Raw genomic sequence first — 17,178 nt, 5'->3', positions numbered from 1 at the left:
GGAGCAGCTGAGGGAGCTGGGATTGTTCAGTCTGGATGAGCCTCAAGAGGAGGCTCAGGGGAGACCTGATTGCTCTCTACAGCTGCCTGAAAGGAGGTATGGTGAGGTGGGGATTGGCCTCTGCTCCCAGGTAACAATGATGGGATGAGAGGAAATGGCCTCATGTTGCACCAGGGAGGGTTCAGGTTGGGTATGAGGAAGAATTTCTTCTCAGAAAGAGCAGTGAGGCAGTGGCACAGGCTGCCCAGGGAGGTGGTGCAGTCACCGTCCCTGGAGGTGTTGGAGGACCGTGTGGATGTGGCACTGAGAGCCGTGGGCAGCGGGCATGGTGGGGATGGGATGGTGGTGTTCTTAGTGGTCTTGTCCAACCTTAATGATTCTGTGATTCTAAGTTGCCAAAGTAATCCTGCTGAAACATAGTACCTCTGATTCTCTACCTAGCAATCTCATACCACTCTGGCATGACAAATGTTGAGATCTAGTGATCTACTGGAGTCTCTTCTTGTCGAAGCCACAGTGAATAATTGCCACAAAAGTAGTAACCCTTAAATATGTATTAATAGCTCTTTTATGAAAGAACCCAAAACTGTCAGGGAACTTTGTAATGTTGTGTTGGACAGATGCACACATGATGGTTAGTGCTTACTAAAACTGAAACCTGGACACTCCTAAAAGTTTTGCTTTACTTGCTTTCCATAAAACAAACACAAAACCAAAGCAGCAAACAGAAATCATGTTGATGATCGTCATTAAAACCAGGTGGAAAATATACTGATGAAATAAACATTATTTTCCCAGAAATGGTAATACTTGGGAATAAAGAGTTTAAACCTTGAAATAATCAGTTTTACTCATATCTAGAATTTGCATATCACTTTTAGTGGGATTTATTTATAGGTCATCATTTATTAACATGGCTTTTTTTTTCCTGTATCTTTGTACAGTAGATTTAAAAACTGTGAGTTCTACAATTCTTTTTGTAAAGCTGGTAAAAATTAGATGTTATGTAGCCTAGTGCATCTGTTTATAACATGCCTATTACCAGGAAGTGTTTGTTCTTATAAAATGCACCAGTTTTATCTTTGTTTTTCAGTTACTACAACAATTTCATCTTCAAAATACATTGTAATAGTGAATACATTAGTGCACTGATGCACCTGCACTTTTGATCTGTTTTAGTTTTGCAGTCAAGGAATGAAGATGCCTACAGATGAACTGCATGTCCAGGACTACATAAAGTAATGCCAAGGGATTACTTCTGGTCCCTCATGGTGTTAATTAATACGTTCAGAAGTCAGTGGGGAATTGCAACTCGTGTTTACATCTGTCAGTTGCCTACTGGGTCAACTTGAACAAATTGCTGTGCTTCAGTTTTCTCTCCATAAAATACAAATGACTGTTCCAGGACTTTGCAAAGGTGGTGTTTGGAAACTTACTGAATTTGTTAAAATGCTTTGAGTTTCCTTTGTCGGAAGCACCTTGTATGAGCATCTTATGGCTCATCAGTATTAAGTGCTACTACCATCAAGATTTCTGCACTTGAGCAGGACTTGGCAGCTCTGCACCAAGCCTGCAGGTTCCGTCTGGGCAGTTGAGGAGGAGCTAATGGAGCAAGAACAGAATACTGACTTCTGCAATGTGTGCCCAAAGCCTGGGAGGAACAGAGCCATCCAGCCAGCAAAGAGGTTGCAGTTGAAATGATACAACTTCTCTCTAGCACGGTGAGCGTGGTGCTTGTTTTCTGAGAGACTTTTCTGTGGAAACTGCTTCACAACTGTCTGTGCTGTACCAGGCAGACAGTGATGGCACGGGATGCCAAATTCAATTCCACTCCCGGGTGGAAACATTCAGTAAGACTCCACATATGTATTCAAAATATATGTTGACAAAGAATGGCAACAAGTGTACATCCAGCATCCTAAGGAGAGTTCATAGCTTGGTCCAGTCTTACCTGGCTCTTCTGTTTTCCTCCAATCTGCTGTCTCAGTTTTGCACAGTGAAGGGTATTTATGGATACCCACACATAGATGCACCTGGGAAGCCACACTGTGGTCTCCCAAGTTCCTGGGGACCCAAGAAGCAAAAGCCTGCTTCTTTAGCTCACTGTGGTGCCTTTGAAGATACTGCTGGGGGAGAACATTTTGGGAAGGTTTCTACGTTGTCAAGCAAAATGCTCATTTTATATGCTGGGTGTCTGCTGGATGGTGTGAATTTAGGAAATGGCACTTCATCTGTAAATGGGGCTCTTCCTTCCTCTCCCCACCTCTCTCCTACAACAGAGGGAGTTTCACAAGCTTTGTATCTCATAACCACACTTAATGGCTTGTGGCTTAATGAGCAGGTGAAGGATGCAGTTGAATCTGTGATGAATTGCAAAATGAGCTGGCCCTACAGCCAATGCAGCCACAGATGTAACTTTACTTTCAGTATTGCTCACTCCTTTTATCTGGGAGTTCACAATTGCTTTTTTCAGTGGGTAAAAAGGGTGATGACCTCTCATAAAAAGTTACACTACAAATAGGAAGGTAATAGATTATTTATGGAGTTCTGGGTTACAGCATCTGGCTCCCTGAAAAAGATTGAGTGGAGCTGGGAACAAGCAGCCAATTGTGGGAGAAGTGTGGGCTGATGCAACCACATACCTGCACCTAGAGATCCAGCTGACATGAAGATAGAATCATAGGATGGTTTGGATTGGAAGGGTTATTTAAAGATCATCTCATTCCTTGCACTCACAACGCTAGATACTTTATTGACATTTTCTGGTGTTTTACTTGTTTTACTTTTTTAATGCTTGGGGTTCAAAAGCTTGTGACTGTATTTCAGAAGATAACTTTTCCCAGAGGACTATGTGAGCTCCTGCCAATTTCAGAATCATGCAGTCTGAGCATTACTGTGGGACACATGAAGTCCCTCAGCAAGTGAATATTTCTTAGTGTGACAAGGCTATCAGATTTAGGACAAAGCCCTTTCAGGTTCACCTCGCTTCTACACCTTCCAGAGTCTTGCATGAAGGCTGAATTGAATGGTGTAGTACCAAAGGAAGCCAAAGACCTGTACTTTGTCCCAGTGAAAGTAATTCTCTAAGGAAGGAGAAAGAAAAAAATCAACACAAATCAGTATTTTGATGTGCCCTCCTTCCTGATATGAGATCTTAAACAGCTGTGAGTGTGCAGAATCTAACTCATAACTCTGGTTATTCTGATCCCTAACTGCATTGAGGCACCGATGTGCTGAGGCCCACAGCATCCAATAGCAAGGTGTGCTGGCAGTCATGGTGCCTGCTTTGCTGGAGGATGCTCACCTACAGGCTGAATGCTTTGTCTCCTGGAAATATTCACCTCAGCACTGCACTGACTGAGAGCCCCCCTTCATAGCACTGCTGGGAGGTAGGCCAGTGAGTCAGGGGTTGGTGTTTCTGTGGGGATCCTGTAATTAGCCTTTCTCTGGTCTGCTTTCTTTGCCACCAAATCTTCTATGGGTTTCAGCAGTAACCTTGCTAAGAGAATGTTTTTATGATGCTTTGTAGGACACTAAGAAGGCTGCACCTTCTTCACCCTTATAAATATGTCTGACATTGTTCAGCTTGCAGTCATAGCCAGCTGTTGCTGCTCCCCTGGCATTTCTCTGCAGCTAGCTTCAAACAGCTGTTCTTCTTGGCCTTCATACATGGACTTCTCTGAGACTTGGCCTGTTTTTTTCAGCTGAATGCTATCTTGTTGACATTATAGCGCTCCAAACTACAAAGAAATGCTTCTCAGGGGTTAAAAGTTTAGGCAGAGGCAGAGGAGTGCAGTTCTGAGTAAGAGTTGAGAAAGTGATGACAACCAAAGTGACTCAAGTGCCTTTTGAACTCAGTTCTCAGCTAAGGAGTCCCTACATTTCTATGTAAATAGAAAGAAGGTAGAGACTTTTTGGACATGGTAAAGGTTGCTTTTTGGTGATGGTGCAGATAGGTGCATGATAGCAGGGCCTGCCTTTTGATAGCCACAGCCCAGACATTATTCCCATTCAGCTTGGCTGGTCTGAGGATAGGAAAAGTGATAAAGAGCACCAGAGTGATCATCAACCAAAGGAAAAATCACCTATTTCATGGCACCCACAGTGGCAGCTTACCCTACTCTTGGTCTGAACTGAGCTGGAACTGCAATAGAATATCCTAAGTTGGAAGGGACCCATAAGGATCATTGAATCCAACTCCTGGCTCCTCATGGCACCACCCAAAAATCGGACAATGTGGCTTAGTGTGCTTTCCAGATGTTTCTTGAACTCAGTACCATGACTGCTGCCCTGGGAGCCTGGATGTTTAATGCATTCACAGGACAGAGTGGGTAGTTTCTGGTTTTCTGGAGCACCAGCATGTTCTGTCTGGGTTCGGAGTCACAGAAAGGCAGCCTGCACTTCCACCTGCAACTGGGTTAGTGAGGAAAGTGGTAAAAACAGGATGCACCCTCAAACAAACCCCAAACAAGCAGGTCATAAACATGTCAAAAATTGACATCTAACTCACAAACAAGTCTGATCATTTTAATTACTCTGTGCTCATGGCAGAGGCCAGAAGCAGACACATGATATATGGGAAGTTCCACGGGAACATGGCACAGCTGCTGGCCAGAGGACTCCTATAGCACCAAGAGCCAATTCTGGCCACAGCCTCCCATAAAAAGGCCAAGCAGAGCACAGGGGAAAATCAGTATTTTTTTTCCAGAGGGGTGTGTGTATTTCAGTTCAGATTCAGTGCGAGCACAGTACAGTTTTGGCTGTGAAAAATGAAACTTTGAGGTCAGCCCCAGAAGAGGGTGTAACCCCAAGCTATGGCCTATTTCTGCAAAATCTTTCCAGCACTGATGAGCGTATCAAGCCGAGCGCATCTCTGTGGCTAATATGTGGGATAAACTGGGAGTTCAAAGCTCTCTACCAAGTTGTGTCTTAAATTAAACACCTTGGAGTTAGAAAGAAGACATAAGGAATGCTAGTGGTCTTTGTTTCCCACATATGTTAAACAAACAAAACTTCTGCAATTCAAGTTCTTTTGGCAGGAGTGAAAGCAGCATGTTTGCGAGGAAAGCAGTGGTTCTCAATTTCATAATGATATGAGCTGAAGGGAAATTACAGGATCTGCTTTGAGGCTTATTATGTGTGGACAGCACTAAGCGTGGGTATGTATGCGATTGGACAGCAATGTGGCAAGATGTGTAATGTTCAAGCCATTATGGCCCAGTTCCCACTGTGGTGGACAAAAATGTCATGTTTGCAATGACAATAAATGGGGCATGGTAGGAAAAAAATAACCAGCAGGATTAACAACAGCCCATGCTCTGGTCTCTGAGATTTAAGATTTAATTTTTTTTCCCTGGTCCTGTTTGCTTCTCTGAGGGTTTTCATCTCCCACCTACAAACCAGCTGAGCACTTTGCCTGATTTTAACACACTTTCTGTATGGTTGGAAATCCCTGTCCTTGCCCTCTTCCTTCTAGTGATGGAAGAACACTGAGGCAGGTTTTGCTGCTGAGCAGAAGGCATTAGCAGCACCTGGTGCTTTCCTGTGGCCACACTTGGCCCTTAAGGCAACAATAATGGCAGTGTTGAAGGATGGTACCAATGACAGCTGAGTTCAGCCCAGGGTCTCTCCCAGTTGTTGCTGTTCTCTTAATTACTGGCTAGTAATTAGAGCTGGGCCTCAATGGCATTGAGGAAATTTTGTTGGGGATGAGTGAAACCAGTATCAGCCGTACAGCAGTTCAGCAAAGATCATGGTGCTGGGGGGTCCTAAAGAGAAGGGAACATAAATGTGATTTGTATGCCGATGTGCACAATGTGCAGGTTCATGCATTTATCTACCACTTATCCCTTCTTTCCTCATCAGAATTTCTATGTGCCCTCACACAAGGTGTGCCACCAGCAAAAGGATCCTGCTGTTACCTGCAGTCCTGCCCTATGCTTCCCTGGTTTCGCAGAGTGACTCTGCACCCTCCTGCACACACCAAGCTGCCCTGATGCGTTCAGACACATCCTCTGGACACACTCAGATGCCACTGGCAAGTGGCACTGTATCACTGAGTGTCTGTGGCCAAGGGCCAACTCAGAGTGAGAAGAATGGGACCGGGCTGCTCACTCTCTGGGCACACTGGTGGCTCCCAGGGTGACCCTGTTCTTGTTTGGGGATTTTTTTTTCACGGTGATTGTTTTGTTCATTGGGATGTGACCATGCTGGCAGCAGCCCCTGCTTTTCTTGATGCATCTCAGCTGGAAATAGTGATAAAAGAGTCATCTCCCCTTTGTTATTGAAGGAGCTTACCAGAAAAGTCAACAGCAAAAAAAAAAAAAAAAAAAAAAATTAAAAAAAAAAAAAACAACAACAACAAAAAACCCATGTGTGTTTGAGCCACCTAAACCATGCAAACCACAGAGAGAACAGCCACTCACAGGTTTGATTGGGCCTGGGTCCAGGAGCACACACCCAACGCAGCCTACAAAGCCTGGGGCTCAGCGTGGCTGCGCAGAGCAGGGCGTGCAGCGGTGCGGCCGACCTCCCTGCAGCGACCACCGGTGAGTGCCCTACTTTCAGCCAACTCACTTTCCTCAGTGGACAGGAATCTGTGTTACAAACAGGTTCTTTAATTTGGAAAAGCAGCCACTGACCTTGCAAAGTTAGGATGGATCTTTTCTATTGCAACCAAGATGAGTAGGAGATAATGCAGGTATTTTGCAGTGCTCCCAGAGTGACTACAACCAACCGGCAGATGCCAGAGCAACATTTTGGAAACAAGGCCTTGAGAAGGCATCTTGCTCCCTGCACTCACCAATGCACACTGAGCTCTTAGAGCTTATTTCTTGAGGTCTGGCCCGGTCATGGGTAGTTTTGGTGAAATCTCCCAATTCTGCAAGGAGATCTGGATGTGTTGAGGAACTCTGAAGCCTGCAGCAGGTAGGAGGTCACTGCAGGAGAAAATCAAGTGCTCACTGTAGCATCTGAATGGCCATTATGCCCCAAACCAAATGACTGCTACTATTAATATAACCTCTGGCAAGCACAGCGGCAAAACCCCAGTGAGAGGCCACTGCTGTGGTTAGCACAGTGCTTCTTCTGCCTTGAAGCTGACTTCGCAACGCTTTGCTTCTCAGACAGTACAAACCCAGCTTGATTTCCAACTGCCTCTGCATTTACTGTGATGTGAGTGAGCCTGTGTGCTGCAACACGGCTGGAGCCAGGTGGGGACGGGAACGGGATGGGGATGGGGGCTTTGCCATGTGCGACAGGGATGAGAACATTTTTCTCCAGTTAACGCGGCCCTGCCCATCATCGTTTGCATGTACAAAGCTACAGCTGGTCTTTATTGCTATGTCTTAATATTTAAATGTATGTGTTACACAGATGCGTTTCTTTCCAGCCTGTTTTTGCTGGTGTGAATTCTGAGCCACTCAGCTGCGTTGTTATGCTTTGGCCACATACTTTCCATGGCAGGCTGCTTTGGATAGACGGCAAACAGCTCCTTATAGCTTGAGCTCTGCACTTTAAAAATTGGGTGTCAGGGCATGGATGACATTGTTCCAAATTGATATCTGTAATTGATCCTCCAGGGGCCAACAGAATCCTCCATGTAGTTCTGTGTCTTGGTAGAAAACTCAAGGAACTATGAGCACATGCTTGTGGCTATTTTTATTTCTTCAATCTCCTCTCAGTACTCTGTTCTTTCATTGAGAAGAGCTTGTGCTGCAAATCTCATTCCATATTCACTGAAGTTACTGCATGGAGACAGAAATAAAAGGCTTGGTCCCCAGTTTGTGCTTTCAATATCCGATAACAACCACTTTACATTTTAGACTAAATTCCAGAACCTCACAAATGTTTGCTGCAAACATCCTATGCTGGGCAGTGCACAGCCATCATGAGTGCAAGATGCAGAGGTGACCCGCTTGCTGCATCAGCTCCTGCCCTGGTTAACACTGGGGACGGTACTTTTGGCTGGTGCATGGGAGAAACCCAAGAGAAAGCATCTGAATGTGGGCTGTTCCCCCAAGGAAAGGCTGAGCTCAGTGGTGGCTGTGTGACCTGGCTCATTTGACTTTTGTGATGGCTCCTGTACAAAGCAATCTGCAGTAAAAAAGTCTTTCTAGTGTCTGGGGCCATAAAAAGCTGCTGCGAGGGGCCCAGCAAAGAGCGTGGCAGTCAACAGATAGGAGATGCTGCAGGCAGAGTGCAGGGGATGCAAATAGTTTAGTGCTGCAAGCCACCCTTATAAGGCAGGTACTTTTCCTTGCTAGTTGCTAGACAATTCGTGAGAGACGTTAAACATTCTCATGAAGTTATGGCGCATTGAGATGGCTTTCTTTTTTGATGTGCGCACTGGGGACTGTACGTCTTATTAAAAATGAAATCACACTGACCCTAGTAAGTCAAAGGGTGTAATCGGCACAGCAGCAGAGAGAAGCTGAGGCCCTAATTTACCCTTAGTTTTTCCTGCATTAAGGATCTTTTCTGCCCATCTTTTAGCAAAATGGAAACATCTCAGAGACATTGGTTTCTACTTGGTTTGCCCATCTACCAGCCAGACACATCTAAGAGGGTTAAAAAGCTTCAGTTCAGAAAGCTAGCTGAGAATCCCACTGAGGCTTACATTAAAATAAAATAATTGGAGAGTCACAGTCCTATTTTAGAGATATTTCAAATTGTTTTGCTCCCATCTTTTCTCTCCAGAGTGCAGTATCTCCTTCAAGACAAGGAAAAAATCGAGCAAAGATGGCACTTGCAAGCACAGTGAGTACACACAAATGTTGCTATGTAATCTCATTTTTTCCTTCCCCCAACATCAGTTTTCTATTCCCAAGAGCCAGTTGTGCTGCCCCACCATAGCAGTGTTACAAAGCTTTCTTCCCCACATCTTTCTGAGTCTGGATTTTTTATGTATTTGAATCTTCTCTTGGGCGTGGGTGCATTACAAGCCATCTGAAAACCACTGTTTTGCTGATGGCTTTTCCCAACTAAAATGGGTGATGTTGGGGATCTTAAGCTACATCTGGTGAATTTATGCTCTTACGGGCCACCTCAATGTGAATTTACCCAGTGTCCCACCACAGGTTCCCCACACTGGCAAGACCAGCCTGGATTACTACAGGAATGACAGCGCAGGGCTGTCTGTCATTGGGAACCCCGCCAACGACACAGAGCTCATGTGTGACAGGAGGCAGGTCTGGCAGTTTGCTCGAGCTTTCTTGCCTGTGTTTTTCTGGCTCATCTTCTTTGTGGGCACGGTGGGAAATGCCTTGGTCGTTCTCATCTACTGCAAATACCGCTTCAGGAGGAGCATGATGGACCGCTACCTGCTGCACTTAGCTGTTGCAGATCTGCTCCTCCTTTTCACCCTCCCATTCTGGGCCACGGCTGCCTCCAGCGGATGGATCTTCAGAAATTTCATGTGCAAAGTCGTCAATAGCATGTATAAGATCAACTTCTACAGCTGCATCTTGTTTCTAACATGCATCAGTTTTGACAGGTACATCACCATTGTTCAAGCAACAAAAGCTAAATCTTCCAAGCAAAGGCGGATCCTGCGCAGCAAACTCGTGTGCTTGGCTGTCTGGCTGGCATCTGTCAGCCTGTGCCTCCCTGAGATAATGTACAGCCAGAGCAAGCAGATCGGTGCTGTGGCGGTGTGCAAAATGGCGTACCCACCCAACGTTGGCATGGCCTTCAGAGTTGCCGTCCTGGCTCTGAAGGTCACTATAGGCTTCTTCCTCCCACTTCTAGTCATGGTTATTTGCTACACCCTGATCATCCACACCCTCCTCCAAGCCAAAAGATGCCAAAAGCAGAAATCATTAAAGATCATCACCATGATCATCACTGCCTTTCTTCTCTCTCAGTTCCCGTACAACATCGTTTTGCTGATCAAGACCATCAACATGTACACCGGGGCGGTGTACAGCTGCCAGACCATCAACGGGCTGGACATTGGGCTGCAGGTCACCCAGAGCATCGCCTTTCTCCACAGCTGCCTCAACCCATTCCTTTATGTCTTTGCTGGGGAGCGTTTCAGGATGGCACTGGTCAGAATGGTGCGGAGCACTGGCCGCTACTGGTCTAGAGGCCAGGAGCAGTGCTCCTCCTTGGGTGACAGCCAGGAGCACAGCTCCAACTGGTCCTTTGCCATGCTGGGGCGGCGGCGGGTGAGGAACTCACTCACCCTCAGCACCCATTTGGCCTCCTCTGTTGTTCCTGCCTCATGCCAAGTCTTTGTGTAAGCCAGTGTCTCCTGAGGGTTATCAAGCATGTCCTTTTAGACATCACTCCTGCACCCCAAAGATTGCCTTGGAGGAGGACTGGCCTCCTTGGTTTTGTCCAGGACTGAGCTGGGACACTGAGGGCCCTACATGTGCTTCCTTCGTGCCCTGCCAAGCCAGACCAGGCCTCGCTCACATAGAGAAGTGAAACCTTCTGCACCATGCAGCAAAATTGGAGCCAGGCATGTTGTGAGCCAAGTTGACAAGGAATAAGAGCTATCTCTGAGGCAGCTCTTAGAACCCATCCATTGCTCAAAACACAGCCCAAATAGCAAGCCTCTCAGAAAAGCCATGAACATCATGTAAGGATGAACCACACTTCCATCCATGGGAAGTGGTGAGAAGGAGCTGGGCCCCTGCTGCAGGACGGCTCCATGATAACTCAATTTTTGGCCATTGCCTGGTTTCAGAAAGTGAAGGCTGCTCCATGCACAAATGGACACAATGCTGCTTTGTGGGACGGTCAAAGGAAAGCTAATATTCTGTACTCACTACAGAATTAAATCCTTCTCCTGTATTTTAGCTCTTTGGTGTAGGGTGAGAGCAGGTGCAACGTATTTGCTGCAGTTTGTATTTCTCTGCATTGACAAGCCACAACTCGCAGTAAGAATTCAAGGCCACTGGATGCTCTGAGTTTTCTGTCCCCAAGCACTTAAACCCCAAACTGATGATTCAACAAGCCATCAATGACGGCACCTTTGCAAAGACAACAAAAGACGTTTAACCCAAAATTGATGAGACAGAGAGTCATAAGATCTCAAACCTATCGTTAGCAACATTTTGGTTGAGAATCTCCTCTTGGGGCTGGTGGGGTACAAGATGCGTTTAGGTGGGAGCTGCAGCAAACCTACCAGTTTCTTGGGAACTGCAGATGGGCCAACACTGGCACCATAAGGGTGCGGGAGGTCTGCGGCACCACAAGGCTCCCAGCAGTGCCAATTCCCGCCCCAAGCACCCCAAGCTTATGCTGCTTGTTTTAGTGCCCAGGAGGCTTTCTTGTAAATAACCTATTTTAATAATCTGCTTTGGCATTAGGTGACTATCACTCATTAAAGCATCTGAGTAAACACCAGTTTTCTGCAAGGCTTGGCACTGCTTTCCTAACTAACACAGTACATGTGGGTAGATGGGGTTCTACTTTGACATACGTTTTGAGTGTTTTTTATTGTTCTTCATTTTTGCCTTAGAGAAATAAGTGCTGAAAGAGACATGCATTTTTTTCCTGTATGTGTAAAGGCGGCGTTTGTGATTTGTGTGGAGCTCAAATTGAGCAGAAGCTGAAATTCCCTTCAATAAAGCACTGTCACGTACACATCCACCGCGGGGATGGACTGGTGGTGTCTTTGCCTACAAACCAGCTCCATCTTTGCGTCCATACACCCAACCTGTTTCCTCCCGTGTCTGAGGAGAAGCAAATAGCCTCCCTATGTTTGCAATTCCCAGTAACTGACAGCAGACACACAACATAGTGAAGTAGTGTCAGTGAAGTAGAGAAGTCAAGAAAGCAAGAGGACTTACCCGAAACGCTGTCCTCCTTAAAACCAGCTGTGCAAGCTTCAGCCATGGAATTCCTGGTGGCTGTGAGCAGCGGGCAGCAAAGAGGGATGGATGCTCGTGTTTCAGCACACAGGTGAGTGCTGTGTCCTCACGCAGCAAAAGCGCAGTGGGAAATTCTCATGCGGGGCCGGCGAGTGAAACTGCTGAGGCTGGTGACATGGCGCTGAACTTTCAGCAGGTCGGGGCACCGGGTCGTCCCCCGGTCACGTCCCGCTCTGAGTCAGGCAGCGCCTGCAGTGCGCGCTCCCAGCGGGGCTCAGCACGGAGGTGCTGCTCCTCAGGGGCCTCTGTGCTGTCTGTGTGTCACATCACATTTTGGAGTGTGGCCCCATCCTCGCCTTTTCACCCCTCAGCACCTGTTAGGCGTTACAGTCCAGAGGCCTCAAGCCGAGGACGAGGCACTCCATCTACTAGAGAGCAGAGCAGCACAGCCAGGTGCTCCTGAGGCCCTGTGAGTCAGCCAGCTGGGTTTTGCCTCAGTCACCCACAAAAACATCTGTGTGCATAAAATGAGGTCTCGGTGAAATGGCTGCAGGCTTCCAAGAGCCTCAAGCAGGCCAGGAGCCCACTGCCTCATTCCTAGATTCCTCAGACCATGCAAAGCCGTGCCATAATGGGGACTGCTGCCAGTAACTCTGAACTGCCATTAATTCTATGTCTCAAAGGCCCCAGAGGTGGCCACGACCGTCAGGCTGTCACGTAGCATCGCAGCAGCCTGTCTGCGGTGTGAAGAGAGGAAGCACATGAGAGCTGGGGAGGAAATGCCACTTCCTGCAGACAAACCTGTTCAACCAACAGCAGCTCCCACCTCAAACGCAGACGGGGGGTACAGGAATACGGCCTCTGCCTCTTCCAGGGAGCAGAGCAACTATGGGACAGTGAGGATCGCCATGGCTGCTGCAAACATCGCTTGAAGTCACACCACATAGTATGGTTGTATTCATACTGAAACCTGAAGTATTGATGTGAGTTTGGTACACGTAAAATCATCATTTCCAGGTACAACCTGGATCAACACTCTGTGACTTCACTGCTCAGACACCATAGATTCCATGCCCTTGAGAGCTGTTTTTTTTCTGAGCCTGGGCTATAGGAATGTTGAAACCTTGTATTTGGCCTGCACAGAGACAATTCAAGGACTAATGGAAAGTATATCATTGCCCCGTGCAGCCATACACTTTCACATGGTCCACACAGCAGTGCTGTACTGGGTGTGCTAAGGTGATTGGGGATAACTGGGATTGACAGTAGGACATAGGTGGGTTAAAATCCCATGTAAGACAGCATTAGGGCTCAGATTATCTTGCCTTTAGCATGGAGGATGCATTGCTTAATAAGGCTGAGAATTGATTATTGGAGATTTACACAGAGACTTTCAACAGCTACAGCCTCCCTTTTAGAGCTGCACAGCAGCTCGGATGTATTTGGTCTTTGCAGTTCCCTTGTATTCCATGCTAAGCATGGCTGAGGCTTGATTCCAGAGGTGCCTCTGAGCTTCTTCTTGCAGCCCCCAGAAGAAATCTACGAGGACACAGCAACTGAAAAGAAGAAGTGATGACTGATGGTGGTGGGGCCCCCTGTCCCCATTCCGACAGCCCCAGCAGCTCAGGTTAGCCTACATGGGGCCGAGTCTACAAATGCAAACAGATGTTTCTCCAACCCCTCCAAGGCAAGAAGCAGAGACAATGTGTAAAGAATGCCTCTCACTCGCACAATCGTTCAGTATAAATGGACTCAATCTTATTTTCTCACCTTCTAATTTTTCCTTATTTCCCAACGTTTTTCCAGCCTAGAAGTAGATCTGATTTATCTTCATGACAAAGCCATCTCTGCCTGGCACAAAGCAGACATACACGCTGGATGATAAAGAAGTTTATTTCTTTTAATTCCTGAGGTTATAAAAGGAAAAAAAAAAGCATCAAGAAACAAACATTCCAGTACATGACTGTCTACACCTCTGTAACTGCACAGATGCTGGGATACATAAATCTCTTTTTTTCCCCCTCGTGGAACGTGAAATTTGATGTGAATGGATTTGCAATTCTTTGGCAGCTAAAACCAGAAAACGTTTCTGAACAACTTACAATATAAGTGCCTGAGTATAATTAAAACTACAGTGCAATTTTGATTTTTAAAACGAGCAAATTCAGGCTTCTGAAGCGGTGCTACTTCTTACTGTGCAAATCTCAGTGATGTCTCATAAAGCAGCATTGAGTAATGCTGAATACAGGAATTATGTCATTTTCTTAAAATAACTGTATTCTTTCCTCTGCATAAATCCCTGCCTAACAAATAACAGATTACCCTTCCTTATTCTAGCACCCAGAAAAAAACACCCAATTAGATATGCTGACTTTTTATGCACTCTTTGTATATAAAGGTCACAGACGTGACATCCCCTTAAATCAGTTTTGTGATTGATTTTAAGTATTTCTCTTAATTGTATTGCAGGGGATGGTCTTCTAACCAAAGGCCCAGTGCAACAAAACACCTGAACCTCTGTAGGCAAACAGATTTATCAGCATTGAAGGCATACCTCATATGAACAGGTTCTTTACAAATGAGGGTATAAAGTGCTTGAGTGAAGTCTCTTGCACAAACCTATGCTTGTGGGCAGTCCTACAACAAGGCCCCGTGACTCCAGCAATAAATGATCTGGGACAGTCACACAACAGCTCTGTAACAAGAACGTGTTCTTTGCTGTGTTCTCTGCACAGCCCCAGAGGTGGAAAAGACTCCCTCATCTAGGTGACACAATGGGTTCCCTTACTTGAACAGTTCCTTCCAACAGCTGAGCTCATGTCCACTTGTTGCATCTCTACCTGATGGAATATTTGCTTTTCTGAAATGACTTCTGTTTAAATGCTCTCCTCTGTGAGAAGCAAACAATAATTTGTTATCTTGAACCTATAGGTTCTTGCTCCTCCTCCTCTTAGTCCTCTTTTGGAGAGCAAAAAAGCCAGGTTTCTTGTCTCTCATGTGACAGGAAAACCTGAAGAAAAGCTAACAGAAAGACTCAAATGCTAAAAAGAAAATCATCCAGTGTTTTTATTACCCACCTTCCAAACACAGGTTTTGGCAAACCTCAGGCCTGTCTACACGAAAAACTTGCTTGCAAAAATTTGGCCTACTACACAGAGTCAGCTTCTTTAAGAATAAATGGTGCCTTAAAAATATTTGCTATTGAGTGAAAAAATCTTAAGAACAAGGATGCAGAGAAGAAATCCAGAGGCAAGCCTGTCAAACGATTCTGACTACAGATAAATACTTCTGAGCAGAGATGTCATATTTTAGCCTAAAACATTTGACGGCATCCCTTTAACTTACATTTGGCATTTTAATAAAGATCTCCTAGTAAGATTAGTATTCTAAGTAAAACAGCAACAAGATGCTTTTAAAAATCACACCTGAAAGCTTAAAGGAAAACTGCAGCAGACCTCAGTAACAGCTGTGTGAAACTGCATAGCAAACGGCATACAGTATCCATTCTTCAGCAATAAATAAACTCTTCTTGCTCAATTAAATAAAAACATAGCTTCAACACTGAAATATGCCATAATTCAGAGCAGAGCATTTATGTCTGTATTTGTGTCATTTATTGCCCACTTTGGTTTCTCGTCCACCTCCTTTTCATGCACACAGCCAGGGAAGGGTCTCACTCTTACTGCATCCTGTTACTCAGGAGGAGTAAGGCAGCGCACACCTCTCGCCAACTCCTCTGCCCAGCACAGCACATCACACATGCTGGGAAGCGACGTTGGAAGAGTAAACCATCCAGGAGCCAGACAGCCTCGTTGAAAAGGCCCCGATTCCAGCTTGGTGCCACCCTGAGTGCAAGTCCTTGTTAGAAAGCCCTGAACATGCAACTTAAAGTCCAGGTGATCCATGAAAGGCAGTCATTCTTTCACAATCTTCTTCAGGATCAGTGTGTTTACACATTGTTAACAACGGAACGAATGATTAGCAACTGTTAGCTTTATCTACAGTATTTTTTTTCCCAGAAACTTCCCTACAGTCAAACACTGCCTCGCATCCACCTTTTAGCAACCAGCCTATTGCTGTAGGATCACATACCCCATGGAGAGTTCCGTAAGTGCTGGGTATGTATTCAATTTCAAATGGATTTCTGGAGACCGATTCAAAACTTACGGCTGCTTTCCACTTAGTCTACAGAGAGAAAGGACATTGCTGGCCTCCTCAGAGATTGTGCTTTCTTGTGAATGCTGCTGACCAAGGGGCTACAGCAGGAAGCAGAAATGCTCTTCTTCCAAGTGTCACACAGTGAGTAGTCCTTTATTCTACAAATTATACACCTGATTCTGCCACTGGTACTCACCAAATGAGCTGATTTCAGTGGAACAACTCACAGAGTACAAAGAGCAAAAGTGAAATAAATTGTTGCTTCATGTTTTATTGCTTTGTAACTGGCATTAAAGACCAAAGCATTTATAAAAGCCAGTTAAGACTTACCAAATCTTAGCTCAAAATGTAAAAAAACTCTATAGTTGCTGCTTATAAAACTTGAAAGAGATAAAAAATTCTAGATGAATTAGAATATATGTCTGCAAAGACTGAAGGATTGCATAGTTGCTGTTCGGACTGTGAGAGCAGTAGAGCAGAACGGAAATGGGTATATTTATTCCTCAGTGAAGAGGTCAACAAAAGTAATGCATTTTTATTTGAATTTCCTTTTGAAGGATATTTTTGTAAGAAATGTTTAATTTTCAGCAGAGAATTTCAGTCACTTCCACACTTACTTTTTTCCCCACTGAAAAAAATTTGGCTGGAACATTACTTGCCCTGTTGAATCAAACAAGATGGCTTCTGAGGAATCTGTACACGGTACAGAACCATTAGTGTTCCTAAAAAGGCTTTGTTTTCTAGTGTATACATGCTCTCTATGTGCATTATAACTATTGCATAGTTTCAAAGTCTTCAAATAGTGGTAACCACAATGCTTACATAAATAGCATTTCTTACAAATTTAATTAAAAATAACACAGTATATTCAAGGCTATGGAAAATCACTTCCATCATAGATGACAGGTCGCTCAACAGTCAACTGATAAAACACTCTTTTTGAAATAAATCTGTCAAGAAACAAAAGGAAGAAGATGACTGTGTTAGCTGAAATCAACTGGACAGAAAGTCCTAAAAATTATTTCATTTTACAGTCAGGCAAAAAAAATGACTTGTTTTAAAAACAGATTTTTTTCACAAAGGCTGTCAAGTCTCTTGTTTCAAAGATAACATTTCTGACTATTCTATTTATCTTCTCAAAGGTCAAGACAAACAAGTTAAAGTCTGCTACGATGGGGAGACGAAAACAAAAAAGAACGAA

At 45.0% G+C, this 17,178-nt stretch overlaps 2 protein-coding genes across 9 annotated transcripts in view; one reads left to right on the top strand and one right to left on the bottom strand.

The window, feature by feature from the left end:
- Positions 1-6,514: 6,514 nt before the first annotated feature.
- On the top strand, positions 6,515-11,785 carry CCR9 (C-C motif chemokine receptor 9). Of its 3 annotated transcripts, none has more exons than XM_052694211.1 (3): positions 6,515-7,211; positions 8,705-8,757; positions 9,078-11,785. In XM_052694211.1, the coding sequence occupies exons 2-3, from the start codon at positions 8,740-8,742 to the stop codon at positions 10,239-10,241; spliced, it is 1,182 nt and encodes a 393-aa protein (XP_052550171.1). In that variant the 5' UTR covers positions 6,515-7,211; positions 8,705-8,739; the 3' UTR covers positions 10,242-11,785. The 3 variants fall into 3 exon arrangements, with proteins under 3 accessions (XP_052550171.1, XP_052550170.1, XP_052550169.1); XM_052694210.1 differs by having other exon boundaries at positions 8,698-8,757; XM_052694209.1 differs by lacking the exon at positions 6,515-7,211 and having other exon boundaries at positions 7,225-8,757.
- A 1,908-nt stretch (positions 11,786-13,693) lies between these two features.
- The window catches only part of FYCO1 (FYVE and coiled-coil domain autophagy adaptor 1), a 34,054-nt gene continuing 30,569 nt past the window's right edge, over positions 13,694-17,178 (bottom strand). For all 6 annotated transcript variants that reach the window (XM_052694202.1, XM_052694207.1, XM_052694208.1 and 3 more), the window contains one exon: positions 13,694-16,927. In XM_052694202.1, the coding sequence (XP_052550162.1) occupies positions 16,852-16,927 (76 nt within the window). In that variant the 3' untranslated portion in view covers positions 13,694-16,851. The remainder of the gene's footprint in view (positions 16,928-17,178) is intronic.

The sequence above is a fragment of the Tympanuchus pallidicinctus genome, unplaced genomic scaffold, assembly GCF_026119805.1.
Source record: "Tympanuchus pallidicinctus isolate F22 unplaced genomic scaffold, pur_lepc_1.0 scaffold3, whole genome shotgun sequence".
NCBI lineage: Eukaryota > Metazoa > Chordata > Aves > Galliformes > Phasianidae > Tympanuchus > Tympanuchus pallidicinctus.
Note: the sequence above shows the minus strand (reverse complement) of the source record. Positions and strands in the feature narration are given on the sequence as shown.